Source organism: Ursus maritimus, unplaced genomic scaffold (assembly GCF_017311325.1).
Source record: "Ursus maritimus isolate PB19 unplaced genomic scaffold, ASM1731132v1 scaffold_7, whole genome shotgun sequence".
Taxonomy (NCBI): domain Eukaryota; kingdom Metazoa; phylum Chordata; class Mammalia; order Carnivora; family Ursidae; genus Ursus; species Ursus maritimus.
Window position 1 is genome coordinate 71739436 of NW_024426885.1, and position 21455 is coordinate 71760890.

General features: G+C 37.1%; 1 protein-coding gene across 1 annotated transcript in view; it reads right to left on the reverse strand.

The window, feature by feature from the left end:
* LYST (lysosomal trafficking regulator) overlaps nucleotides 1–21455 on the reverse strand; it is a 187660-nt gene that overhangs the window by 81621 nt on the left and 84584 nt on the right. The window contains exons 17-24 of the mRNA XM_040624366.1: nucleotides 20595–20840; nucleotides 18007–18180; nucleotides 16902–17051; nucleotides 12748–12885; nucleotides 8229–8427; nucleotides 5849–5980; nucleotides 2771–3398; nucleotides 1935–2112 (exon numbers count right to left, since the gene is read on the reverse strand). Of these exons, the coding sequence (XP_040480300.1) occupies nucleotides 1935–2112; nucleotides 2771–3398; nucleotides 5849–5980; nucleotides 8229–8427; nucleotides 12748–12885; nucleotides 16902–17051; nucleotides 18007–18180; nucleotides 20595–20840 (1845 nt within the window). The remainder of the gene's footprint in view (nucleotides 1–1934; nucleotides 2113–2770; nucleotides 3399–5848; nucleotides 5981–8228; nucleotides 8428–12747; nucleotides 12886–16901; nucleotides 17052–18006; nucleotides 18181–20594; nucleotides 20841–21455) is intronic.

A 21455-nucleotide genomic window follows, 5' to 3' on the forward strand; every position in this document is an offset into this window, starting at 1 on the left:
AATCGTTGTTTCTGACTACTTTGGAATGTTAATGATGACTTTATCTCGGAGATCTTTAATACTTTTGTTATGGGGCAACTAACTTTTTTAGCTGAGCATGGATACCTAGTAGACTGGTAGCCTTTGTCAAGTATAAGTACAATATTTGTGCTTTATTCTGAAGGAAAAGAAAATTAGTCAACGTGTGTGTTGTGTGTGTATGTGTGTATCTCCTAGACTTCTACTTCTAGACTTCTTGACAGATTATTTACCCTGAGCACAGGCCTAAATTTCCACCCTTCCCTGGTTTCTTAAATGCAACATATGTAAAACCCAATTAATTATTTTCCTTCCAAACTCACATCTTTTGTGGTTCCAATCTTAGAGCACACAGAGTTCCACCTTCCTAGATTTCACAGTTAATCTCGCTTTTGGCTTTTCCAGCCCTGATTGCCCACATGTAATTATGAAGGTCTCTCCCCTTCATTCCAGTGAATGTCTCTCAAATGTGCATGTTCTTCAACTTCCCACTTCCCCAGATCAGGAACTCATCATTTCTTCCCCAGACTACTGTGCTAGCCTGCTAAACAGAATACTTTCACCTCTCACCCCCTGCAATCTCTCCCTTGCAGTGCTGATAGATGATTCTTCCCCAAACACACATCTGTTTACTGCCCTACTTAAAAAGCTTTCTAATTTTACAGCATGATACCAAATACACCTTTTGCATGAATCCTTCCCTGGTTCCCCAGTCAGAATTAACTGCTTTTCCTATGTTCCCACTCTTCTTTGTTAATATTGCCATTGAAGTACCCATCACAAGAAGTCCTTACATTTTACTTAGTTGAGGTTTCTCCTTCACTAGACTGTAAACCCCTGGAATGTAGAAATTACTCTACTATATATCCCACATAGCAACCAGCTAAACTAGTGTTTTGCACATGGGATAGAAGCTCAATAAATAGTAGGTTGAACTGCAAGTGATTAAAAAAATCCTACTCGAGACAAACTAAAGAAAATGAGAATCTCTGAAAGACCATTTCAATATTGGGTTGTTTTCTAAGGGAAACCATTCATATCAAACGTTTATTCATTCAACACTATGCTTAGTACCTAGTGTACACTAGACACAAGATACCTGCCCTCATGGAGCTGATATGTCAGTGTGGGAGAGTGAAAGAACAAGCACACAGATAGTATAGAAAGATAACTACAAGACAGAGCTGGGATGCTAGAATGAATGAGGGGTCGGACACTAGAGGGGAGCTATTCTGACAGGTGATTGGGTCTCTGAAAAGGTGACATCTGAGCTAAAACCTGAAGTAAATGTTTAAGATTTAATCCTGCACTGCAGGAAAGATTCCCAATGGACTATGTGTTCCTTGTAGTTGGTATAAAAAACATATTGGTATGAATCGATATATGGAGGAGAGCTTAAAATCGCATGATAATACATATAAAAATATGACTAAGAAGTAACAAACTACAGTTGACCCTCGAACAACATGAGGGTTAGAGATGCCAACCCCCCTCATAGTTGAAAATCTGCATATAACTTCTGACTCCCCCAGAACTTAACTACTAAAAGGCTCCTGTGGAGCGGGAGCCTTACTGATAATATAAACAGTTGATGAACACAGATTCGGTACGTTTTACCCATTCTATACTGTATTCTTACAATAAAGGAAGCTTGAAAAAAGAAAATGTTATTAAGAAAATCATAAGGAGGAGAAAATATATTTACAGTACTATATTATATTTATTTTAAGAGTCTGCATATAAGTGGACCCACGCAGTTCAAATCGGTGTCATTCAAGGGTCAACTGTATATTGGTTCATTATTCCTTAGAATAAAATAAAGCTTTAGGTCTACTTTAACATATATATTCAAATTTTAAACTATACTTATGTTTATTTTTCTGATTTAAAACAACACATTTAGAGTTTGTCCTTACTTTAATAACTCCTTGCTGTATAGCAGGTGATGGGTGGTTAACGAGGACTAAAAGTGTATCTGCCTGAATGAGCTTGTCCATCACATCTTGAAGCATAACATCAGGCAGGATGAGAAGAACTCCACTTAAGAGCTCGTATAATCCACAGCATATAGGTACCAAACAGTCTTCTGTTACACTAAAACAGAGACCCCAAAAGTCTTACTAACACATATCAGGAAGACTAGTATATAATAATTATCTTAAGAACTGTGAGGAGGAGTAATAATTTTAACATGTGAAACAAAAGTTCATGAAGTTATAAAATGTTTAACTGTGACTAACAAATGTGCCATCACTTTTTTTAAAATGTTATCAGAGATAAGGTTTAGGCACACAGTCTATTGAACGCTATTCTATTCCACAGCTACGATGGGCAACAGGGTGGTGGGCACTAGCCGCCTTTCAAGCATTCAACAGGCATATGTGGCCAGTGTCTACTGTACTGCACAGCACAGGGAAAACATTCCCATCACCGCAGAAGCTCTCGCGGGATGCTGCTACTTGTTACTACAAATCTTATAGTTTTCCCGAAGAGTTTTTCTCTAGTAACTGTATTACTGAATTAAATAGACCACAAGGCATTTTTTTTTAGTAGCTATTTATGGTCGGGCCTTTGGTAAAATATGGAATGCAATATTATCTAGCATTCAAATAAAGAGAAAAGTACCTTTCTGTTTGTTATTAATATATACGTTGTATATGAGAAGTGACATAATGAAGACATTTCTAGAAGGGTAGAGATTCTTCCAAGGATTGTAAGAAAAAGAGGAGGGCCTGCAAAACCACATGAGTACCTGTGAGTACTTGCAGTTCGGCTGGAGTTTGGCTCATAACCCAGAGAAAAGGCAAAATTCTCCCATTCATCAGTGTTCCTATCAACGAGACTCGGCCAACGTCCAACAGCTGCGGATCCATTCTGCGAAGGAAAAGCTAGCCCTAGGCTTGCAATAGTGCTGTGGCTTCGCTGGAATGAGGCCAGTCCCTTTAGGTAATCAGGTCGGCGGGGGCAGGACTCCTCCCCAGGACTATCCTCATCGGATTTGGGTTCTGCTGCCAATTCTTTATGATCGACTTTGACCCCTGGAAATCCCAACGTTCCTTTTGGGACACCATTGACAGAGGTGCGGGCTGAAAAGGTGGCTTCCATTTCACACACCGCTTTTGAAGACTCAAAGCTACTGACAAACACATCCTTTTTGCCTTTTTTCAGGGTCTCAGAACTCACCAGAGAATTCAGTTTCTCTGCTTGGGAAGCAACATAATTATCTGCAATATTTTGTAACTTGTCAATACTATAACCCAAACTTCCAGTCAGTTTTTGTGGTTGCATTCGAGGTGAAATGGTAGGAAATGCTGGTAGGCTTCTAGAACGCAGCCTGTTGGCGGTCATCCGTTGTGGGATAATATTGCAGGAATTGTTTCCTGGTGAGAGTAGAAAGAAAAATACTCTTTAAAAATCTATTAAGTGGGACCACTTGTTTTCTGCACTATCAGGCACAACCATAGTAATAACCCATTTATCTAGCAATATTAAAAGAATCCACACAGGTTAATGTTCCTAGTAACTAGTGCTTAAAATTCTTAAGCACTCAAACTATTTTTTCTTTTAACTTTTTATTAAAAGCTTCCAAAAATGTATGTCTTTTCCTGTCTCCTTAACAAAATGCAGTGTTGACTGAATGATTCAAAGTCATTAGGATTAATGGCTCTACTGTAGTGAAATTAAGTAAAAATTTACTTCAGGCTAGCAATCACTAGGATACAGTTTGATATGGTGGAAAAGTGTGAGTTTTGCAACAAGATAAAACTGGATTCAAGTGAGAGTTCTTTTTTTTTTTTTTTTTTAAGATTTTATGTATTTGAGAGAAAGAGAGAGTATGAGCACGGGGGAGGGGAGAGGGGCAAAGGGAGAGGGAGCAGTAGACTCCCCTCTGAGCAGGGAGCCCAACATGAGGCTCGATTGCAGGACCCTGGGATCATGACCTGAGCCAAAGGCAGATGCTTAACCAGCTGAGCCACCTAGATGCCCTCAAGTGATAGTTCTCTTAGTTAGGTGGCCTTAAATAATCATTTAATTATTTGAGTGTTAGTTTCTATAAATGTAAAAGGAAGGTTTAGAATATCTGCTTTGCAAGGCTGCTTTAAGGATTAAGTGAGATCATCTTTGTGATGCTCCCAGCATAGTCTCTGGCACGTAACAGGTGCTCAATAAACAGTAGTAATATTCATACTTGTTGTTGTAATTACTAGACTAAATGGCCCTAGACTGCTCTGTCTCTCGTCCATTTCTGTAGTTACTTCTTGATGCTGTTAGTGAGAAGCAATAGTTTTTTGACTTCTTGTTACAGCTGTCCAGTTTGCTGCTTTTAATACTCTACATAAGGAGAGACCAGAAAAATCACTGTCACTCTAAGTGCACAGGATAAAGTGAATGCTGTTCAAGGTGCGGTTTGCACGCCAGCAGCATGGAGATAGCAAACACTGCCCGTGTGATTGTTACAAATGCACATTCTCAGGCTCTACCCTGGACCTACTGAGTCAGAATATATGAGGGAGAGGCCCAAAGATCTGTGTTTTAACAAGTTCTCCAGGTGATTTCTTTTGTCTGCTAAAACTTGAGAACACTGATATAAAGTGAATAGACCCTGGATGAACTGTTTTAGAGCACAGGCTTTTTGGCAATAAGAGCTTGATAGCTCAGAAGTTTTTCCTAGTTATTTCTGCATTTTGGCTGGAGAGCTAAGGCTGCCAAAAGATTCTGTTCAACAGACCTGGAAAAAAGGGGGAATGATTGTATTTGAAAATGTTTTAGAGTGATGCACAATGATTTAAGAATAGACGTTTCCTATAAAATTCCAAATAAAACTAATTAAAACACATCCCTCTTCTCTGGAAGAGAGCAGCTGTCAGGAAAGGAAAAGATGCACAGCCTGCTCCCAACTAGGAGACATGCACCTATTTTTCTCTATAAAAGTAGAGATGAGGTAGTCTGTTAAGAATAAGTTAGGAAGACAGAAAAGTACTGTAAGCTTAAAGACTTGAATATACTTGTCATGGAAATAAGAGGGAATTGATTTTGAACATACTGAAGAACGGCAGGGCAGCATTAAAAGGCCAGCTGCAGTTGGAGACCCTTGTAAAGGCAGGAATTCTCTCCAGCAGCTTTTAGCAGCACGGGGATAGTTAGATTGAGGCAAGGTTGGGGTTTTTTAGGTCAAGAATGCCAAAAGGCCACAGGGACAAGGAAGCTGAAGGCAGTATCAAGAAAATGACTGGCTAATGGGATCTAGGCTGGATGGGGAAAACAGGCAGAAGGGAACATGGGATGGTGATAAAGAAACCAGAAAGATAGGAGGTTGTTAGCAGGCAGTGGGATACCGGCGTTTCAGAGCTGGGAAGTGGTCTTGATGATGATGAAGTCCTATGCATACAGGTAGATAAAGTAGAAGGAAAGGTCCCCAGAATCCAAGAACAAGAGGCTAGAGTACTGGATGGTCTCTGTCTAGTACAATGTTTAGGTAGAAAGGAGAGAGTAAGCCAAACAAAGCTTTTGAAGAAAATGGGAAAATAAATCAGAAACTTAATGAAAGACAAATGACTATGATAAAAGGGGACAGAGAATTCCAGAGCAAGACAGCATGCACCTCTTCTGTTTCCTAATTCTCTGGAGTATCTCTTGTTATAGAGTGTGTACTGCTGGTCCCAGAAAGTAACGAAATGCATTCCTTAAATATATTCTATAATTTTGTTTTAACCTTCCATTTATTTGATCCGAATATCACAATTATCATACTGAAAACATGTACAATTTATTTATCTGCTAATATTCAGAACTATATCAGGAAAGGTTACACTTTCATTATTGTGTTTACCTTCAGGCAGTGAAGCAGTAAAACCAGATGGGGTTATTACCATAAATCCGGGGCTAGGAACAGACTTTCCTCCACTGCTGGAATGTCTCAGGTACATGATTGACTGGACTTTCTCCTGAAAGATCTTGCCATCTAGAATCAAAAAAATTTTTGAGACAGTAAAATTTTTTAAAAGGATAAAATGAAAATTTTATCCTCAAAAGCAAATCATTAAATATAAATTTTTACGAAAAGACGTTCAAAGTGAAAAAATAAGGCATGTTTTATACTAACGTACATTTGCTATGCAAGTACACGCTATTATTTCTCATACATACATTTTTTTTACTGTTACTTGCCACATTAACTTTTATTTTCTTTGAATTGCAACTATACTTAGAGTTATTTCTATATTTTAACAGCTAACTGTTCACTTCACTCTTTGAGGAAAGGACTATGTCCTATATTTTTATATATCTCCTTCAATGTCCAATATGACTCCAAACTGGATACCTTCAGCTTAATCTTCCTTTCTGAGCTTCAGACTTGTAAATTCAATGGCTCGATTTCTTAAATGCACCACAAATGCTACAAATCTAAATCTGAATCCTCCTTCTGCCCTAAATTCAGTTCTTTTGTTTTGTTCTCTGGTTCATTTGGCAGAAGCACCCATTTCCTAAGTAGAAGTCAGGATTCACCCTTAACCACTACCTTTCCTTTATCCATGTGAAGTCAGTCTCCAGGTTCTGCTGACTTGATCCTGCTTCTTGAACTCCTCTCATCCCGGCACAGTGCTATAATGTGGGTGCTCTCACTTAGAGGCCTGTCACAGACTTCTAAATGGTATCTGCGATGAACATCTGGTCACCCTCAAATCCCCACAGCTTTCCAAATTCTATCAAATGTCAACCCCTGCTAAGAACCTTCCAGTGGCTCTCTGTTGCCTCCTTACCACTCTGGATAAAGTCCTAGCTTCTTGTCTACAAAAATCTCCATGATCTGTCTCCAGACGCCTTCCAGCCTTCTTTCTGCCATGACACTTCTGAAGCACTTATTTCTCACAGCTCCCAATCAAGCTGTTTGCTTTGTTTGGAAGCCCCTTCCCTTCAACTCCTCCTCAACTTTTAAGGCTCAGAGTCGGCATCACTTCCTTCAGGAAACACCTCCTCACCGTGCTCTCTGCTTCCAGAAAACAAAATATTTCTATCACTGTGCTTTCTACACAATGTCATTAGCTGTTTATGCCTCTTTCCGTTCAATTAGGCTGTGAGCTTCATATGGGAGTGGACCACATTTTACTCATCTTTGCAACTACCCTGTTTCCAGAATCTTGACAGTACTTTAGTCACTAAATGTGTGCTGAATCAAACACAAAGTCATGTTGTCTGTTTTCATTTGGATTTTTACGGCTGTTGAATCATTTCATTCAATTATTACATTCCTAAATGCCTGTTTTACAACCAGTTTTCCTCTCTAAATTTACTATCTAGTTTTCTCATTGGTGCATTCTTGCTTGCTTTCTTACCACATTACATTTTCTGGGTTCTTTTAAAACTCTGATTATGCCATCTTTCTCTTATACTAATTACTCTTTCCTTAGTTCTATCCTTTGCTTCCTTTTTCCTTCACTCTCTGTCTCTATACTTTTCTTCAATGGTCTCATCTAGTCTCAGAGCTTCAACTCATTTCTATGTGGGCAGTTTCTCTTTCCTGAATTTAATTCCATCATATTTCTTTGCTCAAAACAAACACAACAAAACAAAGCCCTTCAGTGACCTCTAAATAGAATATAAGTTCAAATTCTCTCGCCTCACATTCAAGGACCCATTTAATATGACCTTAGGTGAAAAAATAAATAAGTGACAGCCTTAAACTATATTTATGGTATTGTTTCTTACTGATCCTTCATAGATCCTTATACTTGGGTAAAATCCATCATTCTTTATTTTCTCTATTCTTTTTCCCTTTAAGTCATTCTCTTTACCTGGAATGCTAATTCTCCAATATACCTCTCAAATTCTACTAATTCTTTAATGCCTATGTCAGATATAGAATCTATTAAATCTTCTTTCTCCACAGCTGTCTGATGAGACCCTCACTCCTCTAAAATCTACTCAGTCCTTTTTTTCTATTTATTAGGTACTTACCAGGTATTGTTTCTTACTATAGTGATTTGAGTACTTGTCTCCTCTCTCCTCTTGGCAGTGAAACTCTCTGAAGGCAGAGACCATGTCTGGTTCATTCTATAGCCCTTTGCCCTGTCCCAATCCCAGTGTATAATTAGGGAAGTTTCTAGCACACAGAAGCCAGTCAATGAGTATCAAACAAATGTGGATTGAGTGGGAAGAAAAATAATGAAAATCGAGATATCCAAAATCTAACAAAAAATGATTATACCTACCTATGTGCAAAGAAAAGTAGAAGTTTGTGGGGTTGTGACAAATGTAAGTATTAGTAGGAGGGTGAACTGCTAAAAGGAAATTGAAGATAATTGTCAATAATTCCAAATCTGGAGGAGATCCAAGGACTTCTGCTATAATTTTCACAAATGATCTACAAACCTCTCGGGGCATGGAGGTTAGCTGCCCCTCTTTGTGTTCCTGAAAAAATAAAAATCAAACTCTCTTTAGATTTCAAGAGAACTGTCAACTTAACTAACATTTTCATTTAAGCAACAGATTCCTTTTAAGACAGTGTTAGTTTACTACTCTAGTCTGACCATATTTATCATTAAACTGAGTTGCTACTTCCCAATTCAAGCAATCCTGCCATTAAAAATTCATTAAAACCAATGACAACTTACTTCTAGCCCATTTATCTTAATTAACAAGGCAACGTTATATTGTGGCAAACGCAAGCATGGCTCAGAAGCCAAACCACCTAGCTTTGCATTCTGGCTTCCCCGCTCATTAGCTGGGTGATTTGGGGCATATTTAATAACTCCATGCCTCAGTTTATCTATAATATGGGAATGATGATGTTACTTCATGGGGTTGTCATAAGGATTAAATGACACAGACTCTTGGAAGAGCACCTCACATCCAATAAGCCCCACATAAATGCTAGCTAATAGTCGCACCATCATGACTACTACCACCACCTCTGTACTACTATGATGGGATCACAAGGAGAAATTCCTGATAGACAAGACTGATTACATGACTACAGTGTGTGTCAGTTTACAAAGCTCTTTCTCCCAACAGCTCTGATAGGTTTTATCCTTCATTTCTAGAATGTGAAGCTCCAAGTGATTATATGACTACTTTAAACCACACAGAAAACATGTAAGTAGTGCAGCTATAACTCACACCCAGACCTCTGAACCCTCTCTGCTGCATCATAAGTGCCTCGTATAAGGCGACCTGGGAGAATGCCAAGCAATTACTAAACATAAAGACAGGTATAAATACATTATTTATACTCTCCAACTCCACCCCCCAATAGGTAGCAGTTGGCCTCTAGATCAAGACCGAGGGAGGTAAACTTCCTCATTTCCCTCTCCCCGTACATGTGATACAAGTGAAAAATGATACATCTCTACACCTACTTTTCTTCTTTTACTCTTGTGTAATTGCTGCATCAGTGCTGCTTCTGCCACAGGAATCATGCCCCTGGTGCCTTCCCCTTCCCTTTACCTTCCCCACCCCAGCCATTCATTCCCAAGTCCATCCCAGGCCATGTTTCCTCAATCTTGACCTCTCCACTGACCCCTTACAAAGAGTCACTGGTATCTACTTCATTAAAAAAAGAATCCCCTGGGGCACCTGGGTGGCTCAGTTAGTTAAGTGCTTCACTCTTGATTTTGGCTCAGGTCATGATCTCAGGGTTGTGAGCTCAAGCCGCGCACTGGGCTCTGCTGGGCACGGAGCCTGCTTAAGATTCTGTCTCTCAGGGGCGCCTGGGTGGCACAGCGGTTAAGCGTCTGCCTTTGGCTCGGGGCGTGATCCCGGCGTTGTGGGATCGAGCCCCACATCAGGCTCCTCCGGTATGAGCCTGCTTCTTCCTCTCCCACTCCCCCTGCTTGTGTTCCCTCTCTAGCTGGCTGTCTCTATCCTGTCGAATAAATAAATAAAATCTTTAAAAAAAACAAAAAAAGATTCTGTCTCTCAAAAACAAAAAAGATTCTCTCTTTCTCTCCCTCTGCTCCCCCACCCCCCCAACCAAATCCCTTAACTTGAACTTTGGGAACCTTTTGTTAACTTTCTGTTTCTCTTTTCTTTTGCTGCTAGACTTTTTAATCATTATTTATTCTCACTACCTCCAATGAATCTACCACACGTGCTGCCTAAAGTCCCCGAAACCTGATTCTTGCCTTCTTCATTCTACTGAAATCTTGCAAGTCATTAAGAATTTCTGTCAGTGGCCCTTTACTTGTCCACATTTTCTTTGAACTTCCCACATTATTTGGCTCTGGAGACCACCTTTTTCTTTCTCCCTCTGCCCACCCTGGCTTTCACTTTGCTGTTTCCTGGTTCTTCTCTTAGCTCTTCAACTACTCTTTCTACATCTTTCAACAGTTTCTTTTTCCTGCTTCACACCTGAAAATGGATATTTCCGGAGGTGCAAGCCACAGCCCTCTACGATCCTTCCACTACACTGTTTATCTTGTAGTGCTTATTGGCTTCAATGCAGACAGTCCCTCTCATCCATCTCCCCAGTTCCAATCTTGCCCATCTAAGTGTCCGGTGGTCACAGCTGCTGAATGCCCCACTGTAATCTCAGATGCAGAATGGAAAGCGACAAAACTTGCGTGTTCAATTCTTTCTTTCATGATGCTATCACCCTTCTAGTCTCCAGGTGGAAATTTTGCGTAACATATTTCATTTCTCCTGCAGCTCCTATTTAGACAGAATCAAGCCCTATTAATTCTCTTTACAATCTCCTTCATATTTGCTCCTACTTTTACAGTCCTGTTTTCATCACCTTAGTTCAGGTTCTTTACACTGTACTCATGAACCAAGGAAACTGCCCCATATCCAATATACTACCAATTTATCACTCTTTCTTAAATACTCTGAGATGCTCTAAAAACAGCAATTAAGTTCATTTCTTTATATACTTCCCACAATAACTTACATAAAACAATTCTTAATAACTGTTAATTTGATAATGGGCTCTTTGAATGAAGAAGGATGAAGAAATATACTTTTCAGGAAAAGGAATTGGTACCTCAGTTTTTCTAGCATTTTTATAAATATATAGAAATGAGAATATACATATAGAAATCTCCTAGTTTACAAGTGTTACTTCTCTGACATGGAAGACTGAATAAGAACTTAACACTGTCGCATGAACTCTTTGAAAATTAGTCAGCAAGTTTCAAAATGGATATACAAAAAAACTGATTTAGAGAAAAATTGCTGCATAAATGTTACATAAACTATTCAGCAAGCAAGGGGCCTCCAGAGATCACTATATTGTATTCCTGAAGACGGCAGTCTAATTTGCCACAGGGCCGAAGAAAGACAATAAAATGTTTTTGTTTTTTTAGAATTCACTCATTCAACAAATATTTATTGGGTGCCTGTATGTGCCAGGTACTGGAGTTACAGTGTGATCAAGAAAAAACTATCTGCTGGAGAGGAGTGGGATGGGGGGACTGGCGTAACTACGTGGTGGTAATTAAGGAGGGCATGTGATGTATGGACACTGAGTATTATATAAGACCGATAAATTACTGACCTCTACCTCTGAAGCTAATAGTATATTATATGTTAATTAATTGAATTTAAAGTTAAAAAATAATCAAAAAAAGAAAAAGAAAAAAACATTATCCTTGCCCTCAGCAGGTTTACAGAGAGAAATAAACCATAATTTCAGAAATGACGACATGACACTAACAAATGCAGATGTGTGGAGCAAGTTAGGGGAAGGGCAAGGGTTACTTTAGATGGATAGAGAAGGGAGGGCTTCTCTCAGGAAGTAAATTTAAAGTGGAGATATGAAGGACAAGCAGGAGGTGGCCAGATGGGAAGAAAAGGATCAATAACTTCTCAGTCAGAAAAAATATCATGTGCTCTGAGATGGGAAAAAGACTCTCTTGTTTAAGGAAGAGAAAAAAAGCCAGGCGGCTGCAGTGGCATGAGGCTGGTCACCAGAGCATATAGCCTCTCTTTAGATATTGTCAGAGATTCTGGATTTTATCCCAAGTACAACAGGAAGCCACTGATGTCATCCAAACAAAGGCATTAAAAACATAATTACTACTCCCAGGGGATATGTGAACTTACCTGACCTGATAAAGTTCTACTAGATGCCTCGTTGAAAAAACAAACGACCTTGAAAAATATTCTCGTACACTGACCAAAGTGATAAAAGGACATTGCGAAGGCAGAGCAAAAGATTTAACTAGAAACAAGGCCAAAGCACAGACACTTCTGGTGAGGTGCCACTTTTTCATATAATATTTTGGATATAATATTTTGGATATGTTTTCAATATGCTACTTCTAGTACATATAATAGATCTTCGGCAAATACATACTTATTAAAACAAAACATACTTGCACTTGTTATTTAAGGAATGTGGAATAAGTTTCAGTTAGCAATAATCATGCCTCAGATAAATCTCACTGGCCACTGTACTATCACCATGCAAAGCTCACAACAAGTGAAAATTTTGCTATTGTTGATATTCAAGAGATTACAAAATTATTATTATATCCCAACATAGAGACACCACAGAAATACAGTAGTTGTTGTTCCATTGTAATTGAGTAGGAATGATGGAAATGTGAAAGTCAAGCTCTAGGAGGCAGGGGTTGAGAAGAAAGAATCCAGGAGAATAGGGAAGATAAGACAGAGAAAAAAAATTCCTTGCATTGCAAGTCCCACAAAAATGTGACTTCACAGTACTGAGTTACTAAACAAATAATTGAGGAAAATATCTCCCAAAGTAAAGTTACGTGCAAAGTAAAGTACCTGCAAAACCTGACAAGTCAGTAGAAAGTGATGGACCACTTGGGCTTTCAGTAACTGCTTAATGTTAAAGACCTGCTGGTGGTGATCTGCTCTGATGAGGACTTCTAAAGCCACCAGCAGCGTTTCCCAGGCTCCTTGCTGAGAAAATAAACACATAACAATCAGCACATGGTTACTGAAAAACACGCTACATGCTTTTTAGAAGACATATATCAGTCTATCACTGCGTGTATATTCAGGGTCAAAGATTAAATTTATCTGAAAAAAGCAAATCTTAACATTTACTCCACACTATTATTATTATTATTTTTTTAATCAATAGCTCATTTCTAAATACTTACAATTGAAAGCAATATTGCATTAGGTGCTTCAGTACATTAACCTTTCTGCGATGTTATCTAATATATAGTATTCTCCAGAGATGAATTATCTTGAGGGATTTATTCAATACAGAGAAACACATTATCAATATAACTTTACAAATTATTTATTCAAAGAGCATTACTAAAAATGCATAAACTTCTATAATTTGTGTATACAGAACTTAATTAAATAATTTTAGAACAAACTGCACTAAATTGAAAAAACTGACAATGTGAAAATTCTGCATTTTTGGATTGATTTACAAATTTTAAGTACAAATAACAGAATTCTGTGCATGATTACTGTGTATCTTCAAACATCTTTTAAGGTGCCTTAAAAATGACTCCCCCATGTAGAATCAATCTTAAATTACTCTCAATAATGGAGAAAGGAATCTTCTATAGATAACTAATATTGAAAGATAATCTTCACCTCATTTTATTGTCCCAAATGACCTTTCAACAAAGCTGTTAACAAAAGACAAAATTAACTGGTTTGGGCTGCAGGTTTTTCTACTTCTCTTGCTATTATTTGATGGTAATGAACAATGAAAAGGCCAAGGAATTGACAGATTTAATCATACTATTATAACCAAGGCCTCTCTCTTCATAAGATAGGGGTCAAAATGCCCTAGAAGAACAAGGCATATGAGAAATGGAGCACAAGGCAGCCCAAGTATGAAAACTTGATTCAGGTTTGAAAAACAGTACCAAATAGAATAGTGGCAAAGTAAACAAACAACCAAAAACAAAAGATGAACTCAGTTAAAAATTATTTAATAGGAAAGAAAACTTTACTTCAAACTCACAGAAGTATTTGTGTGTATTACTACTGAATTCAGTTAAAAATGTTCTGTTTTTCAATCAACCACCCCAAATTAGCATTCTCTTTTTGAAATACTAACTAAAACAACTGTTGACCATTTAGTTAGGTTCGATCTTCTGATCTACAATCGAGTTGTTTACTGTATGTTTATATTTATACTGCCTTTGTCTGTTTACATCTGCTATCACTGTACATTTGCTTTTTCTTCATGCAACATTACACATTTTTATACATACACATTTATGATTATTTTTTATTCTGAAATGAGAATTTATTCAGGCTGAGAAAAGAAATCATGACAAATTACAAAGTTAAAAGTTGGTAAGTAGGACAAAGTCCAGAAAAAAGCAATAGTTCAGTTGGCTGCTTAACACAACACTATAATACTTTCCCTCATGTGGGGCTGCATATTTTTTAATTGCTTCTTTTTTTTCTTTTGAAGAATAATTGACATACAATATTGTATTTGTTTCAGGTACAGAACTTAGTGATTCAATATTTATATACATTATGAAGTGGTTACCACAAGAAATGCAGTTACCATCCATCACTATACAAAGTTGTTATCGTATTATTGGCTATATTCCCTATGCTGTACCTTACATCTCCATGTCTTATTTATTTTGTAACTGGAAGACTATACTTTCATATGACAATACTTTTGTAACATAATTTTCTATAGGAAGATTAGAAAAATAATTCTGTCCTTACTCTAGCATCCTTGGTCAAAATTAATCTTTATTAATAATAGATTACAAAGTTTTCTTTAAGCTTCCCAACTCATTATTGATAATGAGTAAATCTGGGGGAAAGTTTTGGCAAATTTAGGAATAACTGATTTTTAAAAAAAAATTCTAAAGGTATATACTTTGAATTGGTCTTTAATTATGTTTGATGGTAATGTTGTTATCTCTAAATAGTGCTAGACAATCTATAGTCTACACTAGAACTAAGGAGCTTATATGAGCCTATACCATGAAGATTTTTTAAAACTAGGGCACTGGGTGCCTGGGTGGCTCAGCTGGTTGAGCATCTGACTCTTGACATTGGCTCAGGTCTTGATCTCAGGGTTGTGAGATCAAGCCCTACACTGGGCTCCACACTAGGCATAGAGCCTACTTGAAAAACAAAGAAACAAAAAAGTCCCCCCCCAAAAAAACAAAACAAAACAGCAACAACAAAAAAAACTAGGGCAGAAAGGAAATAGCCCTGTATTCATTCTCTGGCTGGGTCCTTGTGAGGACCAGTGTTAAGATGCTGTGCCTAGACTTAAGATCACCCATGTTTCTCAACTTATGCCTATAATGAAGCCAAGGCTTCACAGCCTTGCCCTAAATACCCCGATTCAGCTCTACGACTCCTGAGCAACTTGGCTGCCCTACTCAGAAGTATGTACATTTCTCTCTCCTTGACTCGACTCTCCAGACTCTTAGCAGGATCCTCTTTGAGTGTTTATGGTAATTGCAAGTCCCCAGCTGATCTGAATGAGTGACATGTTCTCTAGCATGAGTACTGCTCTAGTTATTTCTAGTCAGGCCAAGTTCTGATCCTAACCCTCCAGCTCAGCATTACCCATGCTGCTCAAAAACTTGCAAAGAAAATAATCTCCACATTTCCATTTATAATTAACATTACATTTAAGTAGTAAGTTTGTTCTGTTCTCCAGAATGATTAGATGAATATTTAAAAGTACAAGTCTCTGTGCAGCAAAGGAAACAACCAATCTATGGAATGGCTGAACCTATGGAACAGGAGAAGATATTTGCAAACACACATCAGATGAGGAATTAGTATCTAGAATATATAGAGAACTCCTACAACTCAATAACAACAACAACAACAAAAATCAAATAATCCATTTTAAAAACAGGCAAAGAACTTGAATAGACATTTCTCCAAAGAAAATATACAAACGGCCAACAAGTATATGAAAAGGTGCTTGTCATCACTAAATATCAGGGAAATGCAAATCAAAACCGCAATAAAATATCATCTCATACCCAATAAGATGGCCACTATCAAAAAACCAGAAAATAACAATTGTTAGCAAGGATGTGAAGAAATTAGAATTCTTGTACTTTGGTGGTGGGATTGTAAAATGGTGCAGTTCTTAGGAAAATAGTGTAGAGATTTCTTTAAAAATTAAAAATAGAATTACTATATGATTCAGCAATCCCACTTCTGGGTATATATTCAAAAGAATTGAAAACAGGATCTCAAAGAAACATTCACACACCCATGTCCATTACAGTGTTAATCACAAAATCCAATCTATGGAAGCAACCTAAATGTCTATTGACAGAAGAAAGGATAAAGGAAACATGGTATATACATACAATGGGTATTATTCAGTGTTACAAAAGAAAGAAATCTTGTCATATACCACAACACAAATGAACATCAAGGACATACACTAAGTGAAATAAACCAATCACAGAAAGACAAATACTGAATGATTACACTTCTGTGACATACCTAAAGTAATCAAATTTGTAGAAACAGAAAGTAGTATGGTGGTTGCCAGGGACTCGGGTGGGGGGCAGGAGAAATAGGGGAAGTTGTTCAATGGGGTAGTTTCAATAGAGCAAGATGATAATGTTCTAGATATCTGCTGTACAACAGAGTATATATAGTTAATAACGTACTGTACACTTAAAAATTGGTAAGAGGGTAAATTTATGTCATATGTTTTTTACCATTAAAAATAAAAGCACATGGGGGTACCTGGGTGGCTCAATTGGTTAAGCATCTGACTCTTAATTTCAGCTCAGGTCATGATCTCAGGGTCATGAGAGCGAGCCCCACATCACATCCAGCTTTGCGCTCAGTGGGAAGTCTGCTTGAGATTCTCTCCATCTCCCTCTCCCTCTGCCCCTCCTCCCACTCAAACATTCGTGCATGTAAGCGCTCTCTCTTTCAAATAAACAAATAAATCTTAAAAAAATTAAATAAATAAAAGCACATGCCTTGGCTTTATTCCATATCTTCCAGTCAAGCAATAGCTCCTCCAGCAGTTTAACATCTTGGATTATAGCATTAGACTCTACATCCAATTTAAACTCTCCATTCTCATTGACATGAATAATATCTTCACCACAGCAACCTTCGAGAAGGGTCTATGGGAAATTAGCATTAATACAAGATGCATTAACAGATGATTAATCCAAAAATTCAACAGAAACATTAAGCTTTCAATCTTAGCATTCATAACATTAAATTCAAAGGAAAACTAGTGAATAATTCAACATTTCACAGGGTATCTTTAATTTGTTTTGCAAAACAATTCAAATTAGAAAAATACCAACTTTCAAATATTTGTAAATGATTATTCAGTTTCAAATATAGGTAAAATAAGCATTCTATTTTTATTTTTTATTTTTATTTGTTTTTCTTTTATTTTTTAAATTCAATGAGTCTGTTAGGATTTTAAAACTTTTCCAAAAAGTACTAAGGATTCATGCCATAAATGAATGGATCTCGATATTTTAAGTAGTGGAGGGTTGAGGCACATGTGAAGAGATAGTCTTTTGCCTTACTACTGGTACCCTCAGAGAGAAATAGTTTCACAATGTTACCAAATGCTTTTAGCTAGAAAGGTGTTTAAGTATATGATGATAGCTGGATCAAAATAAAAACTAGTATAGCTTTAGAAAACTAACTCTCTAGCAGCATTGCCTACTGGAAGTGGCATAGTACTGGATGTTCAGAGAACTGGGTTCTCTTCCATAACTGGGAGCTGAGACAAACAGCATCTCTGTGGGTCTTAATTTCATCAGCCTACAGAATGAGGGGCCAGCCCTAAGAGACAGCTCCAGTTCATCCAGATCAAAATTCTATGAGTTAACTTTTTTCTCACACTCTTCTAAAATGCTTTAAACAAGACAAAAATGTAATTATGTAAATGATGAAGAAAACCAGAAGAGTATCTTAGTTTGATTAAATATATACTGTTGAGTTTCCTTCGTTTTCTTCAGGAATAACTGAAACACAAAATTCTGTTGTTGGAAGACTAATGAAGAGAGAAATATCATTGCACAGGAAATTGTAAGAATAAATTTTATGAGGACATACCTTCAAAACATGAAAGCCTACAATGCATTTTTGTTTAATCAACACCTGATGAATCATGGAGAGCCCATTACAATTTTCTAATTCATGTGTTCTCTGTTGGTTATATTTAGTTAATGAGAGTATAACTCTCAATGCTAATGCTTGAGTTTCTTCACAGCTACTGAGTTCCACAACCTAAAAAAATATATATATACATATATATTTTTTAATTTATTGAGAGAAAATTTTAACATGTATGGTTATCTACTATTATATAACATCAATCCATCAGTTTTATTTCAAAGCTGTTTTTTTGCTCACACTTCACTTGTCATTACTTAAGCATTATAAATAAACAAAAATGAAAAGCATAAATCCCATGATCTTTAGTCTCTTAAATATACTATAAATGAACTAAAATAGCATTTGCAACTAACTGTATAAGTCAGTAGCATTTATTAGTGATCTGAAATGTCAGCAATATGCCTCAGGTTTTTGATTAGTCCATCAACAAACAGGCTCTGCACTACATGCTGTGGAAGATAACAAAGTAAAAGGCATGATACTTGCCCCCAGTGGGACCTATTATCCAGTCAGAAGATAAGATATATGTAAACCACAGATTTGCCTTGTACTTCAATTAAACCAATGCTTCCTGACAACTACTATACATGAAACACACACCTTATTATCACGATTAAAGGAAAAGACGAATGAGATATGAGTGTTACAAGGGTGCAGAAACTATTTCTGACTCTACTCTGCTTGGGTTAGGGAAGCCTCAATGGAGAGAAGATGGCCTGGAAAGACAGCAAAATCCTATTAAGTAGGAACAGCAGGTGGCTGGGAGCGAGAGACAGGAGAAGGGTAAAGGCCTAAAGCTGGAGTTCCTGGTACAGTTCAGACGCTGCAAGTCACCTATTTGGCTGGATGGCAGACGTTCAGTTTAAAAGGCAGCCTATGCATGCAAGGTTTTTAAGGGGACTAAATTTTATTTTTTGTAGGGGAGGAGGAAAAACAGTGAAGAAAGCAAGTGTGACAATATACTTTAGAAGTCTTATTGTCAAGACCCTAAATGTGGGTAAAATAAAAGATTAACCATTTTCTTTAGGATCTAGTCACTGTGTAACAGTAATCATAACAAAATTATGTTCAGTAATTTCATGAAAGAGGGAAAACCAAGGATATACGTTATACAAAGCTATAAAAGTCAGTCATGAAATGTTGATGAGGAGTTAAAAAGCTTTTAATTTTAAAACACTATGGGAGAATCAACTAGGTACTGGATGCAAAAAAAATTTGAAAAAGGAAGAAAAGAAAAAAACAGCTTAGAGTATGGTGAGTCAATGCTGACAAAATATTTATAAGAACAGTAATGATAATATCAGACACTGATGTGCCCCTTAATGCAAAATCAATCAAAGGTGGTGGTCCCATCCAGGAAAGCAAGTCAGTTAGGGAGACTGTGAAAATTGGGGAATGTTGCAGAAGTTATACCTAGGAATAAAATTCTGAGGATGAAAGAAAATCAAGGCTGCTTTAGTTAAACAACGAAATGGACCTTGAGGAAGGAGAGATGATTAGTACCATTTGTACCCTCAACTTAGGATTTCAGCAATCCCTGTAAACAATCAGTATATACTTATTGACTGTCTACTCTATGTCAGGAAAGATATTGTCCCTGCCCTAAGACAACTAAGTAGAACAGATAATGAAACAATTTATTCTAATATAGTACTCATGACATTAGTCAAACTTTTTATATTTCTCCTTCTCTTTAAAAAAACTTCAAACAAACTCAAATTATTTTTTGTACTTATTTGCTGACACTTGTTTTTTTTCACGCATCTGGAAGCATGCGAAAAACAAGTTTCACGAAACTTATTTTAAAGAATACATTCCTGGGGCACCTGGGTGGCAGTTGGTTTAAGCATCCGACTCTTCGATTTGGCTCAGGGCAGAGTCTGTCTCAGGGCTCGATCTCATGACCCTGAGACAGACTCTGCCCTCAGTAGGGAGTCTGCTTAAGACTCCCTCTCCTTCTGCCTCTCCCTCTGCCCCTCAACCATGCTCTTTCTCTCAAATAAATAAATAAATATTAAATATATATACATATATATTCTTTATCTATGGCCATACCACCTTGAACATGCCCAAATGTCCAAAGAACACCTTTCTTCTTTTTGTTACTATAACATGTATTTTTTTTCTCATTGACAATTTAAACCTTGTACATTTATTAATTTATTTAAATGTAATATCTACATCCAATGTGGGGCTTGAACTCATGACCCCGAGATCAAGAAACAGATGCTCTACATACTGAGCCAGCCAGGAACCCCATTAAATCTGGTACATTTAATATTTAATTGTTCTAATTACATTTCTGGATAATAGAAAACTTCTAAAATCTTCACAAAAAAGAAATTTTTTTCTGCCACCATGTGTGGCAGAAAGCTTGATGACATCCTAAACAACATGTGAGTTTATCTTAAAAGTTTAATATAGTTGATTTATAATTGTTTTTGTAATTTAAAAAAACCCCTGAAATTTATTAGCATTAAAGAAGTAGTTTCTCTTCAGATAAAACTATAATCAGTGATTCTTACCCTAGCAAAGAGAAAAACAAATATACCAGTTCCACCAATCTCATGCAGAATGCCTTGAATAGTTTTACATTCAGTAGGTCGGAGATTCTTTAGATGATGAGGTTCTAACAAGATGCTCTGAACTTCTTTTGAGCTGAAGGGTCTTTGGGCAAGTTGGGTTTTCATCTGACCTTTAAGTCTAATAACTGGCTCGTAGATGGTATACTGAGCAGGACAGTTAGTTGTATAAACAACTGAAAGACTTTCCTGAAACACAAATATTTTCCTTTAGTACTTAAGCAAAATTTAAGAAGTTATCAACCAGCAAATAAATATCTCAAAGTGAAAAGGTACCCAACAAATTGTTTTCTTTGACAGACACTACGCTAAACAAAGATAAACATGAGGAGCAAGGTGGCTCCCCACAAAGGAAAAGATCAGTTTCAATTAGTAGTGACCAGGAGTATAAACCTCGTGAAGGCCGAGAAAGATTACAGCTTTAGTCATTTTAGAATAAACATGAATTATACTTACTGTTGCTACTAAGAACAGCTGAGTCTTATACCACACTCATTTCATACCAGGCCCTGTTGCTTGCACTTACAAATATTAACTAATCTTTACAACCTCATAAGATGAGAACTCTGAGTCAATGACTTCGAAATTTTTGACTTGAGTTTGTTCACAGGTTGGCTACTCATTTAAAAGTGACTGTAAGCCAGATCTTTCCACTAGAATAAAATTCCAGACTATCATTATTCCTAACTAAAACTGAAAAGAATTTACAATATTTCTCCCCCACAGAGGGTAGTTTCAGTCAGGTTCTAACTTCAGGTAGGGAGCTCAGGCTCAGGGAAATCATGTCCTGTGGTCAGTGCCTTC